Genomic DNA, 24681 nt, shown 5'->3' with positions numbered 1-24681 from the left:
GTGTTTGTTTGTGCGCGTGTGTGTCTGTGTATAGGAATGCACACGTGCGGAAAGATGATATCACGATTGCGTAATGTAACACCGTCGTTAAACGGGGGGCAACGGTCGCGAGCGCAAGGACGCCGGGATTAGCGCCAAACCATTAACGCGTCATGCCGGGTTAGTGACGTCTTTAAATTACTTTTATGAGTTGATACATTTAGAATCGTAGCCTCATCTTGAAATTCCGCCCAAAAGCCTCACGTTGTCCTCACTGGCTTCGGCAACCTTTCGCTCCACGGCAGTAACGGGCCAATGAGCAGAAACGACGGCGAAAAGGTTAGCGTGATTGATTGTCTCGGCTTTGGTTTTCTCTTTCGGCTCAAATGAATTCCCCTCTCTGTGCCATTACCGCCCGGCCAGAAATCGAAGGCGACGCTCACTGGATTTGATGCTCGCCGCTTTGCCAAACAACATGAAACGAAGAGCGCCGTGATGGACACAGATAACTCTCAGTGAAGAAAAAAAAAAAGGTCAAGGGGAACACAATGGCGCACCTGTTCCACCCCCTCGATCGGAATGTCTCCAACACACGGTTACTTTGTCTTTCAACTTCCGGACTGTCTCAGCATGTATTGCAACGGAAGAGAAGGAAGGATATTGCTTTTCCAAACGTTATAACTTGCTAGCTACCTTAAAACTTGGCCGTGTGCGAACCACCAGGTTTGTTACCACGGAAACCGCCGGTAGCCAGCGCACGGTGGCTTTCCGCCTCCTCTCTCTTCTTTTCCTCTTCGCCGTCTGCTGTAATTGGAGATGATGAGATAATTAAATGGGTTCGCGTTGCGATGAAGCCACCCGAGTTATTATCGTTTTTTTATTCTTTTTTTTGACGCTCCAGGGAACACACTAGCTACGTGGATTGATTCTGTTTCATCAACATCCAAACTTCCTGCCTGAATAATGATGGCACGTCTGGAGCCGGGCTGGGATAGAAAGCACATCAAAACGTATTTTCCGGCACTTATTTCCTGGACAATTTCGTTTGCTATTTCGCTGGCAGCAAAAGCTGCCTTTGAGTGACTCGTGGCATTGATTGGAAGGTGTGAGTCATTTTAACGACAGCGGCGCTAAAGGTGCCATGCTAATGATCGTCACTCGCGAGGTGATGCTCGCTCCCAGTTACATAATCACCTCGCCGGGAGCCAACTTGCTTCGCGTTTCTTCTCACAATCGGCTGTGCTTTAATTGGGGCCGATCGATATCTCCCTTTAGTTTACCGCCATCTTGTTATCGTCCATCATTTTTGCAACAGAGAAGCGTTTGCGGTGGATGGATGAAAGGATGGCTCAACTCTTGAGATGTTTTTTTTTTTTAATTACTGGTTACCTATTAATCAACGAGGTGAAGCAGAGGCACAATTTCTCTTTCTTTCCTCAAAACCACTTGGAAAGGAGTCAAGAATGCTGGCAGATATTTTGTCCTTTCTTTCACTTAGGCTTTTTAAACGCTCTCAAGCCAATTCTTTGGTACAGCCAAGGGGTCCTATAAAAGGGCTGCGTAATAACGTCTTCCTTTACTTCCTTATTTCAAAGAGGTTTTCGTTTAAATTAATTTCAAACTGTTTTTATGCCGCTCATCAATTGTTGGTCAGTCCGTTTGCTGCAAACTATCGCAAGGTTTGTTTAAACTCCTTCTGTTTGGCGACCCGGCCACGGGGGCAGATGGCTCGAGGATGTCCAAACCAGCGGGGCTGTCAGCTACTGATGGCTAATTGCTAACAAGCGCCCGCAGGCATCAATCAGACAGACGGGCTAATTCTAATGCTAATGCTAACGGGCAGATTCAAAGGCCCGATTAAATTTGAATTTGATTTTGCCCTGTTGCTTGCCAAAAAGTGAATCTAGAGGCAGGAATATTGTGTCTCATACAAACTGATTGCCTTCCAATTAGGGATGCGGCAATGATGACGGCAATAAAAGGCCCCTGCCACTGAATGGCCCTCATATGGCATAATTAGTTTACGACTTTTTTTTTTTTACGGCTGCGTTGTCCTATAAAGGGTAACGATGAACGAGTGGTGATAAAATGTGAAATTTGCAAAAGTTTGTTTAAAGTGTGCCATTATGACACTTTGCAGCACGCATTAGCGCTTAGAATTGTTTTCGCCACACATTCAGCTTGGGCTGTAATTACCACACAGAAGGCCTGACTTGCTTTTATCTTTGGCTTGTGGCAATTGGTCTTGGCCCCAGGATAGCCAGGCCGGGGACCCTCGAGGGGATGGTCCACATAGGGGTCTTGGAGTAAATAATTCACTGTGACTCACTGGTGGTGCAACATGGCGGAAGCATATGTCCACCCGCCCCCCCCTCTTGAACTCTTCCCATTGCTGCCAAAAAATAATTCTGTGACCCAGTATTCCATCTTATGTATTCAGGACACTAAGCAGATCCCCCTGGTGACATTTTTTATAATTTGTACCAGAAGTGGCTTGTGGGGCACATTCCTCCGCAGTGGCGGCTGTATAGCATCACGAGAGGCCAACGTGTTGCGTTATGTAACCGAGTCAAGCGGGAAGGATGTGCTTTAAATTGGACACTTCCTGTATGTCATTGGAAGCTTCACATGTGGATATTTTGTGGCATTTTCTGCATTTTTATTTGTGGCCGGAATGTTAATTTCCGAGATGTTTGACTACTGCCGCCAGCGTTCTGTCAGCGTCGTAGCGCCTTGAGTTAATGAGTGTGCGGCAAGACTGCAGGGTAATTACTGTAGTTATGTACCTGCCACTTTCTAGTGCCTGCTAGCTGTTTTAAGTGCCTACCATCACCCGTTTGACAGACAGCTCGGACCAAATGGGCTTCGAAAATTCATGCGGATGACTCAGAGCGAGTGGGTGAGCGTGGGAGCAACGGAATACCAAGAACGCGGCAACAAAGAGGAAATGCTTTTTAAGCATGGCTGAAGTGTTGTGACCTATCAGCATTTTTTTTCTTTTTTATGTCTGAGAATTTATATATTTCGAAGTCAGTCACCTAATTTTCCAAGCAATTCACGTTTCGTGGTGTGTAGCGCCAATAATTACAATGCAGACTTACAAGACAGGAACAAATAAGAAACCTCCTCCTTGTTTGAGGTAGCACAAAGAATACAATCATAATTGTTCCCAATCCTCTCCAAGCATCTGCCGCTTGATTAAATTCTGCAGCTTTCGGATTTGGCGGTGTCATGCGTCGTTACGCAACCGCTTCGCTCAAGCTTGAATGATGAAGTCGCGCCTATTTGGGTTTGTGTGATTCGGTAATGAGAAGTGTGTATGTGCGCGTGTGTGTGTGTCTATGTCTTGAGTCTGATGGAGTTGACGTGCAGGAAGTGTGCACGGCAGGTAGCGCGCTTTCACCTCGGCAAACGCGGCCCTCTTGCTCCCTTTCCGCCTTTCTGACTTTGCCTGGCGGCGATGCACACTCAGTGGGACTGACGTTTTTTATTTTTTTGGGGACCGTCCGGCCTCTGTCGCTTAGTCCGACACTTTATTTGCAGCATAACCATTTTGGAACATGTTTCGTCCCCATTGTTTGTTCTTGTAAAGTGCTGTATACTAAAGTGGAATTATTTGTGGAAAAGGACCTTGTAATGGGCCTCATGGTGCTGCATTATTGCAGTTCCTTACATAACGTTATAAAAAAAACCATTTCCCATATGTGAGTAAAGTGTTCCAATTTCCTCCCAGATTCTGCAGCTTTATTCCCTTTAAAGTCTCGCCGCCATCATTGACCACAGAATGCAAAACGTTTAGTCGCATGCTGTGCAGCCAAGATAATAAAAAAAAAAAAAACACAGCTTGATGTTTTTATCTGAAATGCTTTATTGAAAACAATGACAGGGCGAGTAAGTGAAAAGCTTCTCTGTGACAGATAATAAGATGATTTACAAATTCAACAAAAACAAGCCCATCCAAGAATTTTGAGAAAGCATAATTTGTTGACCTTTCAGTTCCTATAGGTGACCCAATACTTTTGTTCCATTCAAGACCAATACATCACATCCTGCCACCCTGAAGGCATCCTTGGCAGCTGTCCGGCGCTGCCGCGTGAGAAACGACTGTAATACATTGGCGCGAGGCTGTGATTGGATTATTCATGAGCAAAAGATGAGGAATACATCGCTTGTATAACTGCTCTTTTGAGAAATAAATTTTTTACATTTTCACGCTGCTCAACTCCACAGTGCGTCACGAGATGATCAACATTTAGTCCGAAATGTAAAAATCGGCGGCTGTCAGCATCGGCGGCTATCAAGACTGAGATGACCATCGGTCAATGTCAGCCACGTAGCATCCGTGACCTCTGACCTGCCCCAACAGGTGGCGGTAACAGTGTGTTATGAAAGCCTTCAGGATGTTGTGGTGTTGCCGTGCACTCGTGGCTAATGGTAGACCGCGATATAAAAATGCCCAACATGTCCATCTTCCTTCCTTTCCTTTTTCCAGAGATTTGTACGTGTTGTCTGCGAGCTCACTGGAGACGGCGTAGTGAAAGGTTTCCATGCAATTAAATAGGCTGTTTGATCAGCGGAGAAGCTTTAAAGCTCAGCTACACGCCCACAACAGACACGAGAGAGAGGGGGAAAAAAAAACTTTAGCGCTCCCGCAGCGACGATGCGAATGTGAAGGTTTTTAAATTGTCTTGGCGGGGCCGGATTAGCGTTAGCGCTGCCTGCGCACAAACGTTTGTGGCTAGCTAAACTGTGAAATTAGCTTTTGTTTCAAAGGAAGCACTTCTTTTTTTTGTTTTCTTTTATATCTACATCCTGCAGGTATTTGTTGTAATTATGACTTTACTATGGTTTAGAAACAGACACATTCAAAATTCCTTCCAGACCGTTCGGTGTATCACGGTGCACAAAGCCCCGCTTTTATTTCAGATTAATGACCCGTTCGGTCCCCCTCACCCCGCCCATCATCACAATACCCCGGCGCAAATGACATCCCCCCCCTCCCACCTTCCGTTCTTGGTCCGTGACTTTCCTCATTTTGCCACTTTCCTTTTGGTCTGCTATGAGCTAGCCGGTCGCAAGGGAACGCTAATGGCTTCTTCTTGGCGGTGTTGCATTTTAGCAAATTGAATGTGGTCCCCCCCCCCGCTCTTTTTTTTATGGTTTGGTTGATGGTTAGAGAGCCTGATGGATCCCTGGCCGTAATCAGCCAGCTTCTTGACGGCCAAAAGGGAAAAGTGGGGTGGAGAGCTTCGGAAACTGGCACCAAAATGGGGCCGTTCCATTTCGGTTGTCCTGACCGCACACAAAGCTCTTTGTTCGATTTGTTCGGTTATCGCCGCTCGTTTGCTTTCCCCGCTAAGCCTTCACAAGACCTTTTGTTGTTTGTTAATTAAGCGACTGTTTTGTATGCCGCTCCGCACAGAGAGCAAGGGAGTCTTACTCCTCCTCTTTTCCGCCTCAGAGGTATTTTGTATTTCTCTAATAGGCCGTGTTCCACGCAGATGAGCTGTTTAAATGTATATTTGTTTTACTGCCTCCTCCTCCTCCTCAGACAATTACATTCCCCGATGCGCACGCCGGAGTCAATCGTGACGAGCTGGAATGTTTTATTTTTTGGGAAGAGGTTTCACAACACATTGAACCTCTCTGGAATTGCTCAGTGCGTCAGATCAAGTGGAGTTCAGTTAAATGTATCGATTGTTCCGATTGATTGCTGTTTTTTTTTTTCATCAGCAACTGAGTAATGGATCTTTACGGGGCTCTTCATTAAATGGGATCAACAAACAAATGGTTGTGTCGTCAACAGGTGTCGTGTTTTGTGATCTAACCCAGGCGGAGTTCCTCAGGGAAGTGTGTTAGGTCCATTTGTTTTTTTTATTGCTTTTGTGCTCCTCCAGCAAAGTGAACATTTCAGGTGCCGTCACCTTTTAAATGGCACTATAATCAAGCGCTTACAGTCTTGCTTTCCAACCCCTTAATGTCTTTAAAGGGAAAAAGTAAAAGAACAACCTTTTGATGTGACAGGGTGACATTGCGGCGCTGCTCTTTTCAACACCTTTTTGTCATGTTCGTCTGCTTGGTTCTGTGTCTCTCCCGTGTGTGTTGTAGGAGGCAAAACTGCGCGAGCTGCTGGATCTTAGCACGCTGGCGGGCAAGATGGAGAACAGGATGCTGACGGTGGTGAGCGGCACCGACATGGTCAACGTCACCTACCTGAACTTCATGGCCTCCCAGGAGGAGACGGCCAAGGTGAACTGCAGCACTCATTCACAGTACTAGAGTAGTAGTAGTACCAAGGCTAATGGTAAACAACACCAATGTGGTTCTGGCTGGTCTACTCATACAATACGGTAATCCAAAGCAGGTTGCCATGGCAACAACTACTACCATTCTCTTATCTCGATGTTATGCCGTGAATTCTTTTACACTGTGCAGCACGACATAGCAGCACGTACATAACTTTATTAGTTATTTTGGAGGCTTGTGTGTGGGTTTGGTTTCCCTTAGGAATGGGCGGAGGAGCTTTTCAGTCTGGCTTCTAACCTGCTGGTGCAAAACATGTCCAGAGAGGCCTGTCTGGAAAAAGCGTAGGCCATCTCCACACACACACACACACACACGCATATCAAGACACAAACACGCACACACTTTCCGAGCCATAAATCGCCGACCTCGGTTGACTGCTGTTTAGCGGCGTAGTGCGTGGAGTGACCCGGCCATTGACTTTTAAAGCGACATCGTTGTGCGTTGTTCGATCCCTTTCGACTAGAGTGACCTGAAATATTAATCCGCCATGAACATGCGGCTATTTGTTGTTTATCTGCGATCGGCTCTCAACCGTCTCTGCCGCCCTCCCTCCCACCCTCCCTCCCAACGGCTGGCAAATTGACTTATGAGACAATAAAAGCGGCCATCGACCGAGCGCGCGCTGGGTAGACTTCTGTCGGCTAGTGTCCTCCAGTGCGGTGCTGACGTGTAAAAGTGGGCCATGTCAACAATTTTCATGTTTTGCTACAGGATGTAGCAATTAGCCATTAGCGCTTTATGTTCCTCTGCTTTTATGGATCTGTTGGCAAAATTATTAATACATATAAAAGCCAATAAATAAATAAAATAACATTGAGTTGATATTTTTTTAATTTAAATATTATTTAATATTATTTATAATATTTCAAATAAATGATCAAATATATAACAAAGTTTACTACTCTTTTCATTGCATGTGTCGTCTCTTCTACAATTAAACTGCTCTATTATGGACACGTCTCAGTATTAAATACCAAATCTGGAAAAAAAGCTGCTAAAACAGTAGCATTAATGCAGTGTGAGTGCCAAAAGAAGTGCAGAGTGTAGTGGATATTAATTATTAGCCAGGAGCCACTTAAAGGCCCCGGCTCCCGTCGCGTCTATTTATAGCACCGCTTGCACATGCTAAACTGTCGTGTTTATACACGTCCGTCATGTGACACAATGTGTAACGCTTTTTTTTTTTTTTTGCTGCGTGCAGATACACCAGACTGAAGCTCCAATTGAATCCCGAAGGTCGAATCCCCGTCAAGAAGTAAGACATCTCTTCTGGCTCATTCTCCTTCATCCTCCTCTCATGCGGGGTTTATGATGGCGCTTACACCAAATATACGGCCTCCATTAAAAGTGTGCAGGGAGCCGAGGGTTTATACACTAATTAGTGGAATGAGTCGATTAATTCGAATCTTTAATTAAAAGTTCATTTATTAATGCTACATTGCCGCCTAAAGGTGGGAAGTCTGTTTTGCTAAACAAGCACAACTTGCCATTGAAAAATGAGCTTAACCTAAATGAGTGGACCAACACTCACTGAAGTTACCTTGCACAAAAAACGGGACACTTCCGAGTTGCTTTCTGTCCTGATCAGCAATCGTCACATCCCAGCCTGACATTTTTTTGCGTTTGTGTCCTCCCCGCAGCATCTTCAGAGTCTTCTCGTCCGATCGCAAACGAGTGGAGACGGCGTTAGAAAACTGCAACCTTCCCTCCGGCAGAGTGAGCCACCAAAACATTCCTCACCCCCCCCCCCTCTTCTTTCTTCTCCTCTTCATCCTCTTCCTTGCGTCCGTCAGTCCCGTCGTCTGAGTCATCCTTGTCATGACACAAACGCACCCATGGGAGCCGCATTGATGCAGCCTCTTTATTTTTATTCTCCTCGTCATGTGTACGCACGCTGACCTCCAGCTAGTAACGTCATGGATTTGCACTCGATGAGCGTTTAACAAGTGTCATCAGTCCATCAGTGACATTCATTTTGTTGTTGTTTTTGACGTCATGGGAGTTGAGCAAGTTGCCAATTCTGTCCATGCGTGTCAAAGCATATGTCTTCATTTTCACAAAATGCCCAAGTCCAGGTTTTCATTTTCTAACAATTCTAACATCAATGAGATGGCCTCTTAATACAAACACCACAAATATACTCACACACACACACGCACACACACACACGTGTGTATATGGATATGTAGAGCGAGCAGGAGCTAATTAGCACAAGGAACTGCAGGAACAAACGTGTTGCCTTGTGATAGTCTGCCGGGATTTGCTGCTGTTCCTGCGGGCTCATAATTACAGCTAAATGGTACGCCTGTTAATCCCGAAAACACACACACACACAGACACACACACACAATGACTCATTGACCTGTGCATCAGTGTCATGATTGAGAGACATCTTTAAAGTAATTAATCGTTGTGGACTAAAGAATAGAGATACTCTTCCGGATCAAAAGTATTGGGACACATCTCTTGATTGGAACTAATTCCGTTTAGTTTCATTTTGGAACAATTTTCTTATTTTACTTTTTTGCTTGTTTTCTGCTGCAGAACGACTCCATCCCCCAAGAAGACTTCACGCCGGAAGTGTACAACTTGTTCCTCAGCAACATCTGCGCCCGGTCCGAGCTGGACCACATCTTCTCCGATGTGTAAGATGTCCAATTCTCTTTCTTTTTTTTTTTCTTTTCTTTTTTAATTGGTCAGTTTGCAGGATAGCTATCGCCTTGGTAACTGAAAAAACGCTAAATCAAGGCATTGGCAGATAGCGTGGGGTAAAGGGCAAGTCTATTTGGAGATGCAAAAGGGGTGTGATTCATTGTCTCGCTTCTCTTTTCATGATGATTGTGGCTCACACACACACATACACGCACGCTCGCACAGCCTTTCAGGCCATGTACTTTACTGAAGATTGCATCATTTAAAGTAAAATTTAACACCCTGTTAATTTTGAAGAACGTCCTCTCATGCGCTGGACACTTTTTGTGGTTTCAGGGGTGCAAAGAGTCGCCCGTACCTTAGCGTGGAGCAGATGACGGAGTTCATCAACAACAAGCAGCGAGACCCCCGACTCAACGAGATTCTGTACCCGCCCCTCAAGCCTGAGCAGGTCCAACAGCTGCTGGAAAAATACGAACCCAACGCCACACTTGCGCAGAACGGTTAGTAGGGATAGAGCAGCTTTTAGTCAAAAGTATTGGGATGCACCTCTTGCATTGATGGACACAAGTAGGGTTTTGTCCTCACTTCAGGGGTGATGTTTTATTTATTTCTGTGTGTAAGAGTGCTGGCAGGAGGCAACAGCGACAATGTTTTGAGATTAGGACCACCAGACGCGGACGGACCCCTGCCTGTCCAAAAAGACTTTGAGCGAGCTAAATCTGCAGTACGATGAAGCGCACGCGAGCCCGCCCCGCTTTTCAGAGTTTAAAAATTGAACATCACAAGTGACAAGCAAGGGAATAATTCATGAATGAGCGGCTAGATGGACGAGCAGCAGTGAATCATAAAGTGCTTTCAAGTCATCCCAGGTGTCCGTCTGCGCGCTGCGCTGGCAGCCGCACGCTGCTGCCTTCAAGGTCAAGGCTTCACAAAATCTGCCCGAGTCGATTTGTCAATGGCGTGCTGCGATGCACTTGGACACATGACTTGGCACACATTTTCCAGGGAGAATTTACGATCATTTTTTTTTAAAGGATGTAGTAGCTTATGTTGTCAGTCAGGCTAGCCTGAAAAAGTAGCTCTCTAAAGCACATTCAGAAAAAGTATGTTAGTAAACTGTCATCACTGGTGTGTGTTTACATGCTTCTTGGAAGCTCGCCCTTCTCCATCCCGCTGATGACATATGAGTATTTATTTCCCCCGGAAGGAAAGTGCCGCCATCTGCTCAGCAGAGGGGTCACCCGCATGCCCCCGCTATCATCGATCTCAAGGACACTCCTGTTTACATTTTTTGTCTTGAATGATTTTATTTCCAAGTGGCCCATGGTTCCATTTTAAAAATCAAACGTGGCTTTCCCGCACATTTGTTTCGTCTCCAGCACACAAATTGCTTTCCCTCATACAGGATCAAATGTCGGCTTTTTTTCATATCGTTTCCTCCATAAGTAGCGTTGATTTCATATGCTAATAATCATCTCTTAGCCGCCCCTTTAAATGGCTCCGATGTTAACATTGTTAAAATGGGAACAAAACACCACAAGGGTAATCGTCTTTATCGTCCCTGAGAGGAAGCTTTTATGTGTAATAAGGGATCGTTAAAATACTAATAAACATCCGTATTAAGGCTGGAGTCGGTAGCGTCCCATGGATGGTGTGGAAAATTCAACCTATGTGTTTGTTGGTAGAGAATGATAATGAGAATTATTTTGAGCTTGTAAAATTTCCCTCTTGGGAGTGAGCACCTCCAGATGTCAACCATGTTAACATGGTTTCCCTGTATTTCATCCCCTGGGAGGCCGAGGTAGTGGTTGGAGGGGTTAGACCCCCTGGTGGCAAGGGGAGCCCCCCCCATGCCCCCCCACCATCAATCTTCAGGGATGCAGAGAGCTGCGATTTTACAGATGACAGCCCGCCGTTAATTAGAGAAGTGACTCTGCAGAGGGCGGCGCCGCATTAATTAGCATAAAGTGGCCGCGGGGACTTGCCGCGCCCGCCGAGCGCACGCATCGCTTTGCATATTTAGCGTGACGTCGGAATGCGTGTGCGTGCCTAGCAGACTTTTCGTGCATTTTCTTCCTTTTTTTTTTGCTCTGAGCACTTGTGCAATATGCTGAAACTAGACAATGTAGCGTGTGTGTGATTTATGCTAATTTGTGTTTTTATGGCGAACAAGTGAGAGAGTTGATTGTTTTTTTCTTTTTTTTTTAGGTCAAATCTCGGTGGAGGGCTTTGCCAGGTACTTGAATGGCGAGGAGAACAGCATCATCCCCCCAGAGAAACTGGACCAGAGCGAAGACATGACCTTTCCCCTCTCACACTATTTCATCAACTCCTCTCATAACACTTACCTCACAGGTACAAACACACACACACTCACACACTTATTGTTATTCATGAAATTTTCTGCTGCGCCTTGTAACTGAAAGAAAATGCTATTTTCTCCGTCCTTCAATGGATGTTAAGACATTTTAGTGATTCAATTTCATTGTCGGCTGGACGCTTTTGAAGTGGATCCGACTGTGGCTCCTCTGATAGGAATTCACAGAATTCTTTTTAATGCCTGGAAAGATGTGGGAATCAAAAAGCTGTTGAATCTCGTGACATTACATTTGCAGCGTTTGTGGATGAAAACAACCAGACAAAATGTTTTTTTTTTTGTATTTCGTCGGTGTAGCGGGGCAGCTGGCGGGCAGCTCGTCGGTGGAGATGTACAAGCAGGTCCTTCTTTCCGGCTGCCGCTGCATCGAGCTGGACTGCTGGAAGGGACGGACCACTGAAGAAGAACCCGTCATCACCCACGGCTTCACCATGACAACCGAGGTCTCCTTTAAGGTACCAGCCGCACGGTGACAGAGTTGATAGCTCAAAGTGATGCAAGTATGTTTGTGTGTGCTTAGGAGGTGATCGAGGCCATCGCAGAGTGTGCCTTTAAGACCTCCCCCTTCCCCATCATCTTGTCTTTTGAGAATCACGTGGACTCGTAAGTCTATGAAGCTGCTTTGGAACTTTGCTACTCTCAAAATCCAAGTTGTTCCTGACGGTGTTCCTTGAAGATCTTCAACAATCGTTTAAAAGATTTTTTTTTTTTGTTATGCAGACCCAAGCAGCAGGCCAAGATGGCCGAATACTGCCGCTCGATATTTGGCGACGCTCTGCTGACAGAACCTTTGGAAAAGTATCTTGTGAGTCCAACACACATTTAACTGTGGCAATTTGTGGTCTCACGTAACGGCCTGCTATCAACAGTTTGCGTCGCATTTGGCAAGGCTTGCTGGCGCTCGCCACCCCCCGTCTGTCACTCTTTAAAATGGCCTCCCGCAGTCGCGATAAATTTCTGTGCATGTTTCTGTTGACATGCCAATGAATTTTTTAGTTTTAGTCCCCCTTCTTCGCCAATGTCACACAAGGCACGGCAGCCGCGAGCGATTGAACGGTCAGACGACAAAGTGTGGCCGAGGTAATCTCGCCGCTGCTTTTTCTTGGCGGCTCTTTATCAGGCTGGCTTCTGTTGCCATGGCTACCGAGCCCAAGCTTGCGTTATCCCTTTGTCGCCAAACTCTCCCATAACACTCCACTCCAATCCAAACCTGACAAATGTGTATCAGCGCGGGCCAAAATGTGAACTTAAGACGATAATTTCAGTCTTGTACAACAATGGAGTGAAACTCCCCAGGTTGGCAAAGTTGCATAACTGGTGATTGCGCAACACACAATAGTGGAAAGAAACTGGGACGAGGTTCTCAGGGCTAGCAAAGTTAGCGCTATCATGTTCACAAAGCCTGTTCTTAAACATGTTTTTTTCTTGGCGGCCCTTTATCAAGATCTCCTTTGTTGCCACGGCTACCAGTCCAAAGCTTGCTTTGTCCCTTTTGTCATTCGTATCGCCATCTTCCTCCAAAGACGTCATTTCGGGAGCGTTTTTGTTGCCCCATACAGGGCTCCGCGCTTCCGTGTGATCCAGCAGGGACGCCTTGTCAGAAGCGAGCAGAGGCATTATCTCCCTTCAACAGAGGTTCGCTCAGCACTGCAACTGAGGATAAAGCGAGGGAATGTAGCAAGAGCCGTGAAGTGCTTGCCCAATGTGATGTCACAGAGACCAATTTCCCACCAGTGGCCGTGTAATTGTGGGGAGAAGGTGAAAGCAAAGACGGGCGCTCGTTACCCCTCGCATGCTTAGCCAATGGGATATCTCCTCCCAATTGGCTCGTTATGACGTTCAGCCTCTCCGTGTGTTTGTTTTGTTTAAAGGTATAGTTAAAAGGCGCTTGAGTGTTTGCGATAATGGCAAGCTGTTGTTCGGCTCGCCTTTGCCGTCCTTTGACGTCATTCCTTTCATTCCCGGACGATCTGCTACTTGAATTTATCACCACGTACGACGTAAACACATAAATATCAAAGGTGACAGGAAAAGGCAGTCTCTTGTTTCACAAGGACACTTGCAAATTTGTCTGACTTCAAGACGGCGATGGATTTCAACCTTATTTGGCTTTTTATTTTATTGTTGGCGGTGGTGGGGGCAAACATCAGTCTTCCTTTTGGTTTTGTAAAGTTCTATATTTAACCTTCACCCTCTCATCTAGTTGGAGTCTGGAGTTCCTCTGCCCAGCCCGATGGAACTGATGGGCAAAATCCTGGTGAAGAACAAGAAGAAGCACCACAAGGCGTCGTCGGACGGCAGCGCCAAGAAGAAGCTATCGGAGCAGGTGTCTAACACCTACAGCGACTCATCCAGCGTCTGCGAGCCGTCTTCGCCGGGAGCCGGTACCGCATACACACACGTGCACACATCGAGGCCGCGGTCAGTGGAGCATTGTTTAGCATCCATCACTTTCATGGTCCTCTCCATCACTTGAGTGGATCGCATGCACGGGTGCTGCATGCCCACTCGAGTGTCTTAAACACATAACACACACACTTACTCTCTCCAACTTTATTAAAATGCATACCTATATGGCGTGCTGATAAAACAAAGGCGTATTATTACAGTGCTGCAGTTGTTTGTTGCATGGCACACTGAGTCGCGTTGTTGCAGCAGATCAACAAAAAGTCTTATTGTGGATTGTTTCACGGCAATTGAATTTTATTTTTTTTTTTTCCTGCGTAGGTTCCACAAAGGACGATGTGACTGAGTCCTCCCAGCCAGCAGAGGGCACCGAGCTCAGCCTAAGGCCACAAGGAAGGAAGTCCATCGGTGAGTCCCGGTGTACTATTTCTCGTTCTTGAGTCGCTTTGTTTCTTTCTATTGTGTATAAATAATTGCCGTGCTTGCTGTCATTCTATTTCTGTCCGTAACTGCCTGCTTTTTTTTTTTTTTTAACTCTGTATTATTTTTATCATATCACATTTCATGAACTGATTTGATCTCATCTCATTCAAGGTGAGGTGGAGGCTGAAAGCGAGGATGAAGACGACGACGATGATGATTGCAAAAAAGGATCCATGGATGAGGTGGGTGATGTGCCGATGCTGCCCCCTAGTGTACATTTATAGATAACGCAACATTGATAACATGGAAGAGGTTTTTAACTGTGGATTATTGTCAGGGCACGGCGGGCAGTGAGGCGTTTGCCACCGAGGAAATGTCCAACCTGGTCATCTACATCCAACCTGTCAAGTTTCACAGCTTTGAGGCTTCCAAAAGTACGTTCACGTGTTGGCTGATGGTTTTCTTCTGGACGTTGTTCCTCTTTATTTGTTATGTACCCGGCAGAGACCAGTCGCAGTTATCAGATGTCGTCCTTTGTGGAGACAAAAGCTCTGGAGCAGCTCACCAAGTCTCCAGTTGAGTTTGTGGAGTATCCTTAGGCTTTCATGCAAAGGTCAGGATCAGGGTGAAGAAGGTTTTGAGCATTCAGTAGCATTCAGTCCATTCCTTAGCCTTGCTTGCTTTAAGATACAACAAACTACAGCTGAGCAGGATTTACCCAAAAGGCACCCGGGTGGACTCCTCCAATTACAACCCTCAACTCTTCTGGAACGCCGGCTGCCAGCTGGTGGCGCTCAACTTCCAGACCATCGGTGAGAAGTTTAACACCTGTCGCGTCCGTGAGCCTGATCCTAATCCCGTTTCTGTCCCCGCGCGAAGACCTGTCCATGCAGCTCAACCTGGGCATGTACGAGTACAACGGCAAGTCGGGCTTCCGGCTCAAACCGGAGTTCATGAGACGGCCTGACAAGCACTTTGATCCGTTTACTGAGAGCACCGTGGACGGGATCGTCGCCAACACGCTCTCTGTCAAAGTAAACAAACACAACCACCGCATGGAGGGCGACCTGGAAAGCATTATTTGTCCTCGTTCATTCCAGATCATCTCGGGCCAGTTCCTGTCAGACAAGAAAGTGGGCACCTACGTGGAGATGGACATGTTTGGCCTTCCCGTGGACACCAAGCGTAAAGCCTTCAAGACCAAAACGTCGCAGGGCAACGCCATCAACCCCGTGTGGGACGAGGAGCCCATCGTCTTCAAGAAGGTGGTCCTGCCCACGCTGGCCTCTCTCAGGATCGCCGTCTTTGAAGAGGGCGGGAAGTTCATAGGACACCGCATCATACCCGTCTCGGCTATACGGCCAGGTCGGTAAAAGTCAAGACGGAAAGTGAGAGTGTCGAGGATTACGGTTTCAAGCCTCAACGTGCGTCCTGGCTGCAGGTTATCATTACATCAACCTGAGGAACGAGAAGAACCAAACTCTGACGCTTCCTGCTCTCTTCGTATACGTGGAAGTCAAAGATTATGTTCCTGACACGTTTGCAGGTGAGAACCAACTCGGACATGTTTTGTCAACTCTGGCACGGCGGCTTCACTCTCATCATCGTCATGTTTGTGCTCAGATGTCATCGAGGCGCTGTCCAACCCCATCCGCTACGTCAACCTGATGGAGCAGAGGGCCAATCAGCTGGCTGCTCTCACCCTGGAGGAGGGCGGGGACGATGAGGCCGACAGGGAGGTGAGACACTTTTCATACAACCGGTTCTTTCCAACCTTAGTTGTGTTTTGACTATAGAAAGAAATATTTTCATATTCCAAGCAAGTTTTCTGGCATTCCTCGGGTGGGAACTGAAATTGAATTTAATTCCACTGGGGGGCGCCATTTCGCTGATGTTGTCTTGTAATGTGGCCATGGCGACCGTCTCCAAGTGAACTGAGATGAATGCCAGGCCACAGGAGGACACGGAAGTTAACAGATAAGAGCATGTCGGGCTGGAGATGGATGAAGATGAGCAGACGCTGGCTTACAAGTGTTTTGTTGACGGAGTGTTCTGGAACACGCTGGAAAGTTTTACTGGATTACAAAGACGATGACATTTGAGGTGTAAAGGTGATGTTCTCGCATTGCGACGGATAGGCAGAGGCGGGCAGCGACCCCCCCTCAGAATCCAAGACGGACCCCAGGGCTGCCGTGCCGGCGGAAAACGGGCTGAGCCACACCCCAATCGCCCCCCCGCTGGTTGGACATCAGCCTCCATCTGCAGGTCAGTTTTATTTATTATTGTTGTTTAATAAATTGATCCTCTGTTGTAAGTAAACAAGGACACATTTGTTATTCTTTTTAGGTTCTTTGAAACCACCTGTGAAGACTGAAGACATCATCCAAAGTGTCCTCACTGGTAAGAACCTTTTTTTTTTTTTTTTGGCAACGTCCTCGCCATCACGTTCTCCATTTCAGAAGTGGAAGCTCTGACGCTGGAAGAACTGAAGCAACTGAAGGGCTTCGTCCGCGAACAGCGCAAGCAGTACAAGGAGATGAAGGAGCTGGTGCGCAAACACCACCGCAAGACGGCCGAGCTCATCAAGGAGCACACGGCCCGAGTGAGCGAGCTGCAGAGTCAGCAGCAGCGAAGACGCAACGCCCTGCACAAGAGCCACAAACGAGATGGTAAGAAAAGGTAGGTGGCGCTCTTCCAACTTTTAATTCCAACCTATATTCAACAGAAAAACATTTCATACAAAAATATATGTGTGCAGCCGCTCAGAACAATCGTTGTCCACGCTGGACCGAGAGCTGTGCGATCTGGACCACGAGTGCGGTCAACGTTTGTCCGAGCTGAAGGAGCAGCAACAGCAGCAGCTCCTCACGCTGCGTCAGGAGCAGTACTACAGCGAGAAGTACCAGAAGAGAGAACACATCAAGCAGGTGAGCCCTCACGATCCGCTTTCTGATTCTCAGCACCGCATGACAATCTTCTCTGTTTTCCATCCAGCTGGTGGAGAAGCTGACCACCCTGGCCGAGGAGTGTCAGAGTGCCCAGCTGAAAAAACTGAGAGACATCTGTGAAAAGTGAGAGCGTCATTCGGCATTCAGCGTATTACAAATGAAACATCTCATCCGCAGCTCTTATCCTGCAGGGAGAAGAAGGACCTGAAGAAGAAAATGGACAAAAAGAGACAAGAGAAGATCAGCGAAGCCAAGTCCAAAGACAAAAACGTCACAGAGGAGTGAGTCTTGTAATGTACTACTGTGACCACAAGGTGGCGGTGTTGACGAAGAAAACTATTGATGTGGCGCTGCAATTGCTCCCTGCAGAGAGAAGCTGGAGATAAACAGGTCGTTTGTCAATGAGGTGGTGCAGTACATAAAACGGGTAAGAAAGAGCAGCCTCCGCAATGCCTTCTGTCGCCCTTACAATAAGAGTCACATTTTGAATTTTTTTAGGACATATTTTGACTTTATTCAACCAAAAACATAACCCAATATTGAAACTACATTTATTTACTGATCCTCTGCCAGTAGCTGGTCACGTAACTACTTTTCTGGTAATGTCGGTTGACCATAGTGAGTAAAACTGTGGCTAATGCTAATGCTAGTTATTTGAAACCATGGCGAGGAAGAAAAATGGCTAGCCTGACCAATAACAGTGAAAATGGAGACTTTACATGAAAATTGCAATTTTAAAGTCTTCCCTACCTTAATATTCAAACCATCTTTTGAATGTTATTTTTCTGAAGTGCATTTTATTGTATTTATCAATTTAATGTTTTTTGTGTGTGTAGCTGGAGGACGCGCAGAGTAAACGACAAGAGCGAATGCAGGAGAAACACAAGGACATACGGCAGCAGATTTTGGATGAAAGGCCAAAGGTAAAGAAAAAATATATTTCAATTCATGAATTTTGCACATTTTGATTCATTTCAAATCTCCATAAATCTCAAACACAAACATAAATTTGACAGGCTTGTACAAATGAGCGTATGGATCTTCCCTTGCCGTGAGAACCTTAAACACGTACGAACACGGGCGGTCGTCATGACAACTTGCCCCCTCCCCCCTACACCGCCATCCCTCATGACACTCTGCAATCTGCTAATTCGGAAGTGAATTCTCCATCTGTGGCGAGGTGGGAGGCGAGTCCCAGAAGTGTGTGTGTGCGTGCGCATGTTTGTGTGTGAGCGTTTCCGTGTGCCTGCGTCAAACAGGTTGAAAGGATAGTGGCCACTCTTAATTTGAATGTCACTAATCCATTCATACACTCCATAATATCTGTTTTATAATTTTTAAATATTAGTGATGAACTTATTTTTGCGCCTAAATTTGTTACGGATTATTTTAAATTAAATATTATTTTAAATATTTATTTTGGGATTTCCAGTGCGTCCTCATTCAAAAGCAGCTGTCACATTTTATAAGCTTCCCTTTGGAACGCCTCCTTTTATGGTGGGAATGGGTTTTTCTACATTCCTGCCGTTAGTGTTGCAAAGAAAATGTGGAGAATGGGATCGTGAAGTCAGGGAAGGACACACACACACACATATATAAGTGTCTGCTTCTGTTTCAATAAGCATTCATCTTTTTCGCTCAGCCGCCGCTGTTGACTTTCATAGTTAAGAGCCGGATAACATTGAGAATATGAATGAGGCAAAAATGTGTTTCATCTCTTCTTTATCTGACATACCTTCACACACACACACACACACACATACAAAGCAGGCAGGACAATCCTTCTCCTGCAATGCCGACAGGGTGGTGACCCTCCCGTCTCATCTTTTGTCTGAGTAAGCTTGCGCTTTTCGGGCCTAATTGGGACATGTTTGGAGACGGAAAAGTTTTCTTGTGCAGTTTATATTTTTTTTAGTGCTGTGAATTTAAAAAAAAAAGCTTACCGGACACCTTATTAGGTACACCGGTTACAATCTAATCCATTTTCTTTAAAAAAAAAAAAATCAATCAACCCACAGCATCAGTTTCGCCCATCCGCACAAAATATTTGTGGACACATCAACATGTCAAAGTCCGTCTAGGGGATCGGCCCCAAATGAGTCCCAATCAGAATCCGGTATCCTAGACAGATGGGTGACGCTAAATTGCCAAGCTTCTCCCTTTCCCTCGATGGCTCCTCGAAAGGAGGACAGCCGCCGAAGAAGGTCACGGCGCTTGTTGTATTTTAGGAAACGGGCGCCCGGGGTGCGTGACGAACACGCGTTTGTTGACCGGAGTTGAAAGACGAACGAGGAAGAGGGGGAGCCGCACTTGGTGGACGTCCAGTGTGAATGTAGATCAGAGTGGACGCGCAAGTTTACTTTCTGACCTTTTTTTCATGCATGGAGGCAATTAAAAGAGAAATTCATATTGTGCTATGAATTTTTATTTTATCTTTCGACAATTTAAAAACCCTTCCCAAATGTTCTAATGACATCTGTGACAGGCGTGAAAGATGACAGGCAGGCTGCACGTGTACCTACACACACACACTCATACATAGTCCCACCCCCTAAGTAGGTCATGCGCAGTAGAGAGCACAACGCATTTTTAGCCACCTGCTTGTAACGTGATGAGCTCGATGTCCGCCCTGTGAGAGCCACACGGAGAGCGAGACCCAAGGAAAGATGGGAAGGAGGGGAGGGGGGAGGGAGGGAGTCATACAAGGTGACCTTGAGATGCTGCACTCGAGAACAAGCAAGGACTCCAAAAATCGGTATTTTTGGGAGGCGTTTATCAGACACAACCTTCACTGCAGAAATGTTCATATGTCTCACACTAAACATGACTAGATGAAAACAAATGACAATAATGCAGTTTATTCAAATAGCACATAAGTATGAATTTCAATTATGGGGGTATTTTGAGGTCATTTATTGATACACAGACACAGCTTCTTTCCCCAGGCTGTCGCTCTGATGAACTCACAATACTCATAGAGTCTCAGAGACATCGCTGGGCAATAATATCCTGTTCTTGTTTTTAGTCACCTGAATGTTGTTAGTCACTTAAATGATGTACAGCGGCTGAGATCAACCAGAGTCAAATTCCTTGTTTAGCATGCACAAACTTGGCCAATAAAGCTGATTCTGATTAGATTCCGCTCATAATGAACTTCATTTTGCTACTACTTAGTCTTATAACGTTGAAAATTGGGCAGTGTGTCTCCAAAGTGCAATGTGTTTTGGATCGTGCTTCTTGCCAGAATACTGCGACAGCGTTGCTCTTTTAATTACGCTGCTCCCTGGGGGAGCCACTCGGGTAGTTAAACAGAGAAATCGGCATTAAAGCAATGATTGGCACGCAATGGAATGAATGCTGTCATGTGTAATCATTCGAGGGGGGGGCGGGGCTTTGAGTGCCTCGGAGAAAAACATGCCTCACCTGCGCACAGCATCACCTGGAAACATGAAGTCTGTTCACATCGGATGCACATTAGGGAATTTTCTGTTTTTTTTCATTTTTTTAACCTTTTTTGCTGCTTGGCAACCACTTTCAAATATGGACGACCAGAATCATTCCACTCACATTTTCCACCTCTCCATCCTTAGCTACAGAGTGACCTCGACCAGGAGTACCAAGACAAGTTCCGCCGGCTGCCCGTGGAGATCCAGGAGTTCGTTCAGGACAGCAGCAAGGCCAAGTCTGGTGACCAAAACTCGGCCGCTTCTTTCTCTTCCTCCACAACGACGGAGCGGCTCAACCACAAAGCGTCGCAGTCGGAGGACGACGCCGAGGAAGCCTCGCTGGAGCGGGTGTATGACACGCCTCTTTAGAGGCGGACTGCAGGTGTGTTTGTGAGCCAGATCTGAGGACTCAGTGTGGTGAGTAGCTGTGGTCCGGACCCGTGTGTAAATAGTACCTCTGTTGTATTTGTACGTCACCTGTGTGTTGTCGTCACTGTTTGGGTGCGGCCACAGTTTGGGTCACTAACTTACTTGAATTATTGCACATTTTGATTTTCTATCACGATGACGTCTGGTCAGCTTTTACTCCTTGACGTTTTATTTGTTTTTGCACTGAGCTAACCCGGCCGGAATAACTCCATTTTGTTCTCACAGAACGACGCTGCTATTACTTTTCGATTACCACTGATCGATGTTTGTGCACTGGTTGAGTTGCCCGGAGGTGTCGAGTTTCTGCATGTACTCAAACTAAGTCTAGATGTTACGGTAGCTCAGTATTGGTTGATTTGAAAGGTGGGATGATGTACAGTAATTACAACAAATATTTGAGCTTTAGTGCAATTTGTAGATAAATACAAACTCTTATGGCGTCTTGCTCACAGATTTTCACTTACGCCAATATCGTAGTCAAGTTTTTGTTTTTTTCACTGTTCTAATCTACATTTTAATTTATTAAATTCAGGACTGGAAAAGTGAACATTTTATATAAAAAGCAAAATGATCATAGCAATCAATAGTGTAGCAAAAAAAAGCAGAAAATGTCATTTTTGTTGGAGCCAAGTAATTGTAGGGATATCAGTTCACCATATGCCACTTGTTGCTAGGCAGACTTTGAGGGGCTCCATCATAATGGCCCCATTGGTGGATGACACCCACCAAAACAACTGCTTCTAATGTTATATTTTGACACCATTTGAAAGTGGTAAAGGGCAACATAACGTTGATTTTTTTTTTTTTCGATAAAAATCCAACTTGAGATCCCCGAATTGTTAATTTTTTTGTCCGTTTTTACTAATTGTTGAGTCGTCTGACCGATGTCGTCTGATAATCTAATTTTTAAAAAAAAGTCAGATTCAAATATATAAAATTACGCTCTGCGTGTAAGTAGAAAACAAAAGGACTCTTTGACTAGACAAAACGTGTGACGAGTCCCGTGACTTTTTTTTTTTTAAATTTGTTTTCCTTGTTGTTGATGTTGAATGTGTGGAATGCTTCCCACTGTGATTATGATGATAATGATGATGATGAAGAACTTGTGTGATATTTAATACTTTGATACCACTACTGACAGAGTAACACTTGTGAAAAAGCAGTATGTAATTTTGACCACGAAAAAGAGAAAAAAAAAGCCTTTATATTGATTAAGTTACTAATTTTTACATCGTCTTGACTGACTATTGATTTCAAGTGCCACTCCTTGCATTTGAACGTGTATGCACTCTGGAATCTGGCTAAAATATGACGTGGATCAAATAACAGTATCGTGTAAAGAGAATTTTGTCTGTAATTACAAATAAATGTGGCTGTTATTATTGTACATTACAAGGGTGGATTTGTCCGTTTGTTTATTTTTAACCATTTTATTACCATTCATTTATATTAGATTTTTGGTTTGAGCTTCATCATCATCATTTTTTCATATTTTCAGCCATCAGACGGTGTGTGTGTGTGTATTTCTCTTTTCCCCCTCTCTCTCTTTCCATCTCTGTTTTAAAAGACATGCTCATTTAAATACATTTTTAAAATAATCACCTTACAAAATATTTTATACTTTTAGTATTGTTTTGTATCAATTATTTGACATTTTATTACATGTTAATTTGACCTTAAAATTTACATGTTTTAATTCAAATTTAATGTAATAGCTTACAAAAACATCTTACAGTAATTTATTTATTTCATTTACAAAAAGGCACCTATCATGCATATATAGTCGTAATAGTCGCCATGATGATTTGTACAAAGGTTGCATAGGTACGCTTTTGACAGTGTCTACATTATGCGTACTGCACTACTGTGGTGGGGGGGGGGTCTCCGTGTGTGCGTGGAGTGAAGGGGAAACCCATAACGACCCACTTCCTCTCATCTCCTTGGCAACAACAATTTTCAAAGAAGTCCCAAGAGGAACGTGAATGGCGGCCAAGCAAGCGCCGGACGCCTTGATGGATTGTTCGCTGCTTTCGGCTCAGTGAGCGGCCATAGGATTACCTCCTGGAGTGGACTTTTTCTTTGGATTTTTCTTTGTGATGATAAATATGAAGAGTGGGATTTTCACAGAAAATTGAGCTGTTCTTAGCCAACGTGAAGAAACTCACCTGCAGGGTGAGTATTACATTTTTTGCTACTTTAGAAGGAGTTGAGAAGTAGGAACTGGAGGTTGAAGTTTTGTATGTTTGGCATGGTAACCAATGAGACAAGACCCCCCCCCCCACCTCCTTGCCAGGTCGCCCCTAACGACCGGCGTGACCAGTTTCAGCAAGATTCAGCACGTTACGTAAACGCAGTGGGCGGATGAGGATGGCAACGAGGTGTCCTTGGAGTGGATGCTAATGAGGCCCTCCAACACGCTGCTGCTTCTAAGGTAGGAGAAAACATTCACACGCAATCCATTACTCGACATACATGCGATTTGTTCTCCACACGCACTGAGCATTGTTATATTTGTGCTTGCTGCATTTCTTATTGTGGCTTAATAAATGGTGCCTGATTTTGTGGTCTGTTAGTATATTGAAAAGTATGTTGATGCTTTTCGTGATGCTTTGCTATTTTGCTTCATAACAACAAAACTTTGTGTAGCCTTGAAAAACTTTGGCAGCCAATAATTTGGAGGCACATAAGTCAATGTCAAAAGGAACATCAATGTGACAAGCGAGTGTCTTTCTAGGCGTGACGTGTCTTTAAACCTGTTACGTGACTGCTGTGTGTTATTTGCTCAGCCTAACAACCTGCAGACATTGTCCTGACTCGTGTTTGCTATGCCAATAGTCTGCGATGTTTTATTTAAAGGTGGATTTTTGCCTAGCCGCTTGTGCGCAACCTTAACGTGGCCTAGCTTTCATTGCATTTCGCAACATTTTCCAAGATGATAAAGAATAGATGCTATATTAGATTGTCTGTGTACATGTGTTGCTGCACTATTTGTGTTCAGATGTCTTGGTAGCAGCCATGTGTGTTCATTTGTGTAGTTTGGGGTATCGTAAGATGGCCTACCTGCAGATGGAATGACTCATTGTTGTTGTCCACGTGTAAAACGTCAGTGCCGAGAAAGGTTACGATCGTTAGGTATTGATTTTTTCTTTTTTTCCGCCGCAATTCCTTACAAATGTGTTGTTTCAAGACAGGACGCACGTCTTGTTTTCAAGCTTCTTCGAAACTTTGCTTCGCGTGTACGTGCCTTTTGGCCTGCATTCTCCTGCTTTTTCAAGCAGCTATGGTTTTTAACACTCCAAACTAGAACATTACTGTTGACAAGTCATCATTCATGCTGGATGTAGCATAGCAGCCCCAGAACATAAACAAGCTTTCTGACACTTGGCGCCACATTTTTCTTAGTCTTAAGATTTCATTCTACATTCATTCCCGGATGCTGCAAAGTAGCTCTTAAACAAAACTAAGGCTACACTGCTCATTTTAGCAGATCACAACCAAGCTCTTTCTGACAATGGGATGAATACACGTACTTTTTCTTTATTACACATTTGTTGTGGCTATTTTTCCAAGATTCAGTGATCAGTGCACCACCATTTTCTCCCATGCACATCGTTACTAATTGGTTATTCCTTTGTTGACATGTGCAAGCCTACTGTGGGAGGAGAGGGGAGTCGCGTTGGGATGCGGGGGTGGCGCTTTGGTGTTTGCCCCC

At 45.2% G+C, this 24681-nt stretch overlaps 1 protein-coding gene across 2 annotated transcripts in view; it reads left to right on the top strand.

Annotated features, from left to right (window-relative positions):
* Window positions 1–22361, top strand: part of LOC119117678 (1-phosphatidylinositol 4,5-bisphosphate phosphodiesterase beta-1) — a 35229-nt gene extending 12868 nt beyond the window's left edge. Inside the window, exons 4-32 of one of the 2 annotated variants that reach the window (XM_037244103.1) lie at window positions 6088–6228; window positions 6487–6566; window positions 7487–7540; window positions 7926–8001; window positions 8830–8930; window positions 9274–9440; window positions 11149–11295; window positions 11615–11772; window positions 11838–11920; window positions 12038–12122; window positions 13521–13701; window positions 14045–14131; window positions 14318–14388; window positions 14484–14580; window positions 14651–14735; window positions 14834–14958; window positions 15026–15180; window positions 15247–15511; window positions 15588–15692; window positions 15770–15885; window positions 16285–16411; window positions 16493–16546; window positions 16606–16825; window positions 16905–17073; window positions 17141–17217; window positions 17286–17375; window positions 17464–17521; window positions 17931–18017; window positions 20685–22361. In XM_037244103.1, the coding sequence (XP_037099998.1) occupies window positions 6088–6228; window positions 6487–6566; window positions 7487–7540; window positions 7926–8001; window positions 8830–8930; window positions 9274–9440; window positions 11149–11295; window positions 11615–11772; window positions 11838–11920; window positions 12038–12122; window positions 13521–13701; window positions 14045–14131; window positions 14318–14388; window positions 14484–14580; window positions 14651–14735; window positions 14834–14958; window positions 15026–15180; window positions 15247–15511; window positions 15588–15692; window positions 15770–15885; window positions 16285–16411; window positions 16493–16546; window positions 16606–16825; window positions 16905–17073; window positions 17141–17217; window positions 17286–17375; window positions 17464–17521; window positions 17931–18017; window positions 20685–20909 (3486 nt within the window). In that variant the 3' untranslated portion in view covers window positions 20910–22361. Of the gene's footprint in view, window positions 1–6087; window positions 6229–6486; window positions 6567–7486; window positions 7541–7925; window positions 8002–8829; window positions 8931–9273; window positions 9441–11148; window positions 11296–11614; window positions 11773–11837; window positions 11921–12037; window positions 12123–13520; window positions 13702–14044; window positions 14132–14317; window positions 14389–14483; window positions 14581–14650; window positions 14736–14833; window positions 14959–15025; window positions 15181–15246; window positions 15512–15587; window positions 15693–15769; window positions 15886–16284; window positions 16412–16492; window positions 16547–16605; window positions 16826–16904; window positions 17074–17140; window positions 17218–17285; window positions 17376–17463; window positions 17522–17930; window positions 18018–20684 lie in introns of those variants that run through there. The other variant, XR_005096574.1, reaches the window with a different exon arrangement.
* Window positions 22362–24681: the final 2320 nt, after the last annotated feature.

This window comes from Syngnathus acus, chromosome 24 (genome assembly GCF_901709675.1).
Source record: "Syngnathus acus chromosome 24, fSynAcu1.2, whole genome shotgun sequence".
Classification (NCBI taxonomy): Eukaryota; Metazoa; Chordata; class Actinopteri; order Syngnathiformes; family Syngnathidae; genus Syngnathus; species Syngnathus acus.
The sequence above is the reverse complement of the archived record's forward strand: the minus strand, read 5'-3'. Positions and strand labels throughout refer to the sequence as shown.